At 30.4% G+C, this 1,695-nt stretch overlaps 1 protein-coding gene across 1 annotated transcript in view; it reads right to left on the bottom strand.

The window, feature by feature from the left end:
* Positions 1-438: 438 nt before the first annotated feature.
* The window catches only part of LOC115237890 (phenoloxidase-activating factor 2-like), an 11,040-nt gene continuing 9,783 nt past the window's right edge, over positions 439-1,695 (bottom strand). Inside the window, exons 6-7 of the mRNA XM_029811254.1 lie at positions 1,678-1,695; positions 439-1,273 (exon numbers count right to left, since the gene is read on the bottom strand). Of these exons, the coding sequence (XP_029667114.1) occupies positions 1,070-1,273; positions 1,678-1,695 (222 nt within the window). The 3' untranslated portion in view covers positions 439-1,069. The remainder of the gene's footprint in view (positions 1,274-1,677) is intronic.

Below are 1,695 nucleotides of genomic sequence, written 5' to 3'. Positions count from 1 at the left end.
GCCAATCTGCGCGCATGCTGCTAGCATTTTGCTATCTGGGAATATTTTTTTAGACAAATCTGATTATTGAAATTTTGGATATTCTTTCTCATTCAAAAATGTCTTAAAAATTGCATACATGTACAATTTTTTTATTATTTATTAATATAAAAATTATGATTTAATCTTGACATAGGATGTGTTGTGAATATTCAATCTTACATAATTAATGTGCGATAAACTGATAATGTAAGATTAAAATTAAGATATTTCAATCGTCACAGGATCTTAAAAAATGCCATGAATATTCCAATTATTAATGATTGTATGTATATAATAATTTTCTGGGAACGCGTATAAAAGACCCTTTTAGTTACGTTTAGATGAGGGCGCTAACCCATCGGAGTTCGCCCGTCAGTTCAGGATCCCCTTAATAGAAATATTTTCAATTTAATATTATTTATCTTGTTATTATTTAATTATCGCTTCTCTGTTATACCACACAGATACAAATTTATACAAATATTTTTATTTTTCTCTACCTGCATTCTTATTATTTTTTATCGAACATTTTATTATTGTAATAACGTTTGAGCAATCTCTTTATTGTGACTAGTATTATATTGTGAAATTTGTCATCAGCAAATTAAGAGCTGATTGATTGAAAATTATTAAGATATTTTTAAGACTTCAAAAGGAAATAAACTTGACATTGTTCTATTTTTAATAAAAATGTGTTATTCGCTCATGCATCATATATAAAATGTCATACATTGACTTTGAGGATTATTCATCCTTTGTCATATAAAATTACTTTCGAAATGCACATAACTCAGCTTATACATAAGTATATAAACACGCGAGACTCTTAATATTAAAAGAGATTCACTAAATTTTTTTCTATCCTGTATTATCTGAATATTAACGTGTAACTTGTCAATATTTCATCATTTGCTTTCAAGTGAAGTTGTTCAGGAAAAAAGCTCAGTACAAAAAGCACAACTCGTAATAGATGAGTATGACAAAAAAAAGAGAGAAAAATTGCGTGATTCACACGTGCTTGGTACAAATCGTCGGATAAGAAAGACAGTCAGTTGGGATACTGATAAACGGTATTATCTAAATTGTAAAAGGCTATCTGCTCGTCGACCCATTGACGGGCATGGGCTACGTTGGCGTAAACGCCAGGAGTTCCGTTTTCGCCGCAACCAAGTCCCCAGGCCACGATTCCAGCTTGAACATATCTGCTTGGATTGTCTTTTAAGGGACACACCAATGGGCTTCCACCATCACCCTATAAAAAAGAAAATCGAATAATCATTTTCTTGTCTAATATAAAATACAAAGGAGAGAGGAACGTTCTTTGCAGAAAATTGTTGGGAGAGAAAGTGACTTGAGTTATAGCTCAAATTTATAAAATTTAACACTAGCATTCATATATAAATAATTATTGCTCCAATTTTTGTTTGTTTTTCGGGAAATTACAGCAAGATACGATTGTCCAATGCAAGAAGATTAAAAGAAAAATATTTGATCGAGATTCTTATTACACGGTTCTTTGTAATCTTGAATTCGCGAACTATTATACGTAATTGTAAAACAAAAATAAAGTGAATTTGATAGAACAGCTCTACACAAATCAATATTACAATTATATAAATAACAAAGAAATTTTTGTGAAGGATGCTTCGAATTTACCTTGCAAGTATCTTTCCC

The sequence above is a fragment of the Formica exsecta genome, unplaced genomic scaffold (assembly GCF_003651465.1).
Source record: "Formica exsecta isolate Colony F162 unplaced genomic scaffold, ASM365146v1 scaffold314, whole genome shotgun sequence".
Lineage (NCBI taxonomy): Eukaryota > Metazoa > Arthropoda > Insecta > Hymenoptera > Formicidae > Formica > Formica exsecta.
The sequence above is the reverse complement of the archived record's forward strand: the minus strand, read 5'-3'. Positions and strand labels throughout refer to the sequence as shown.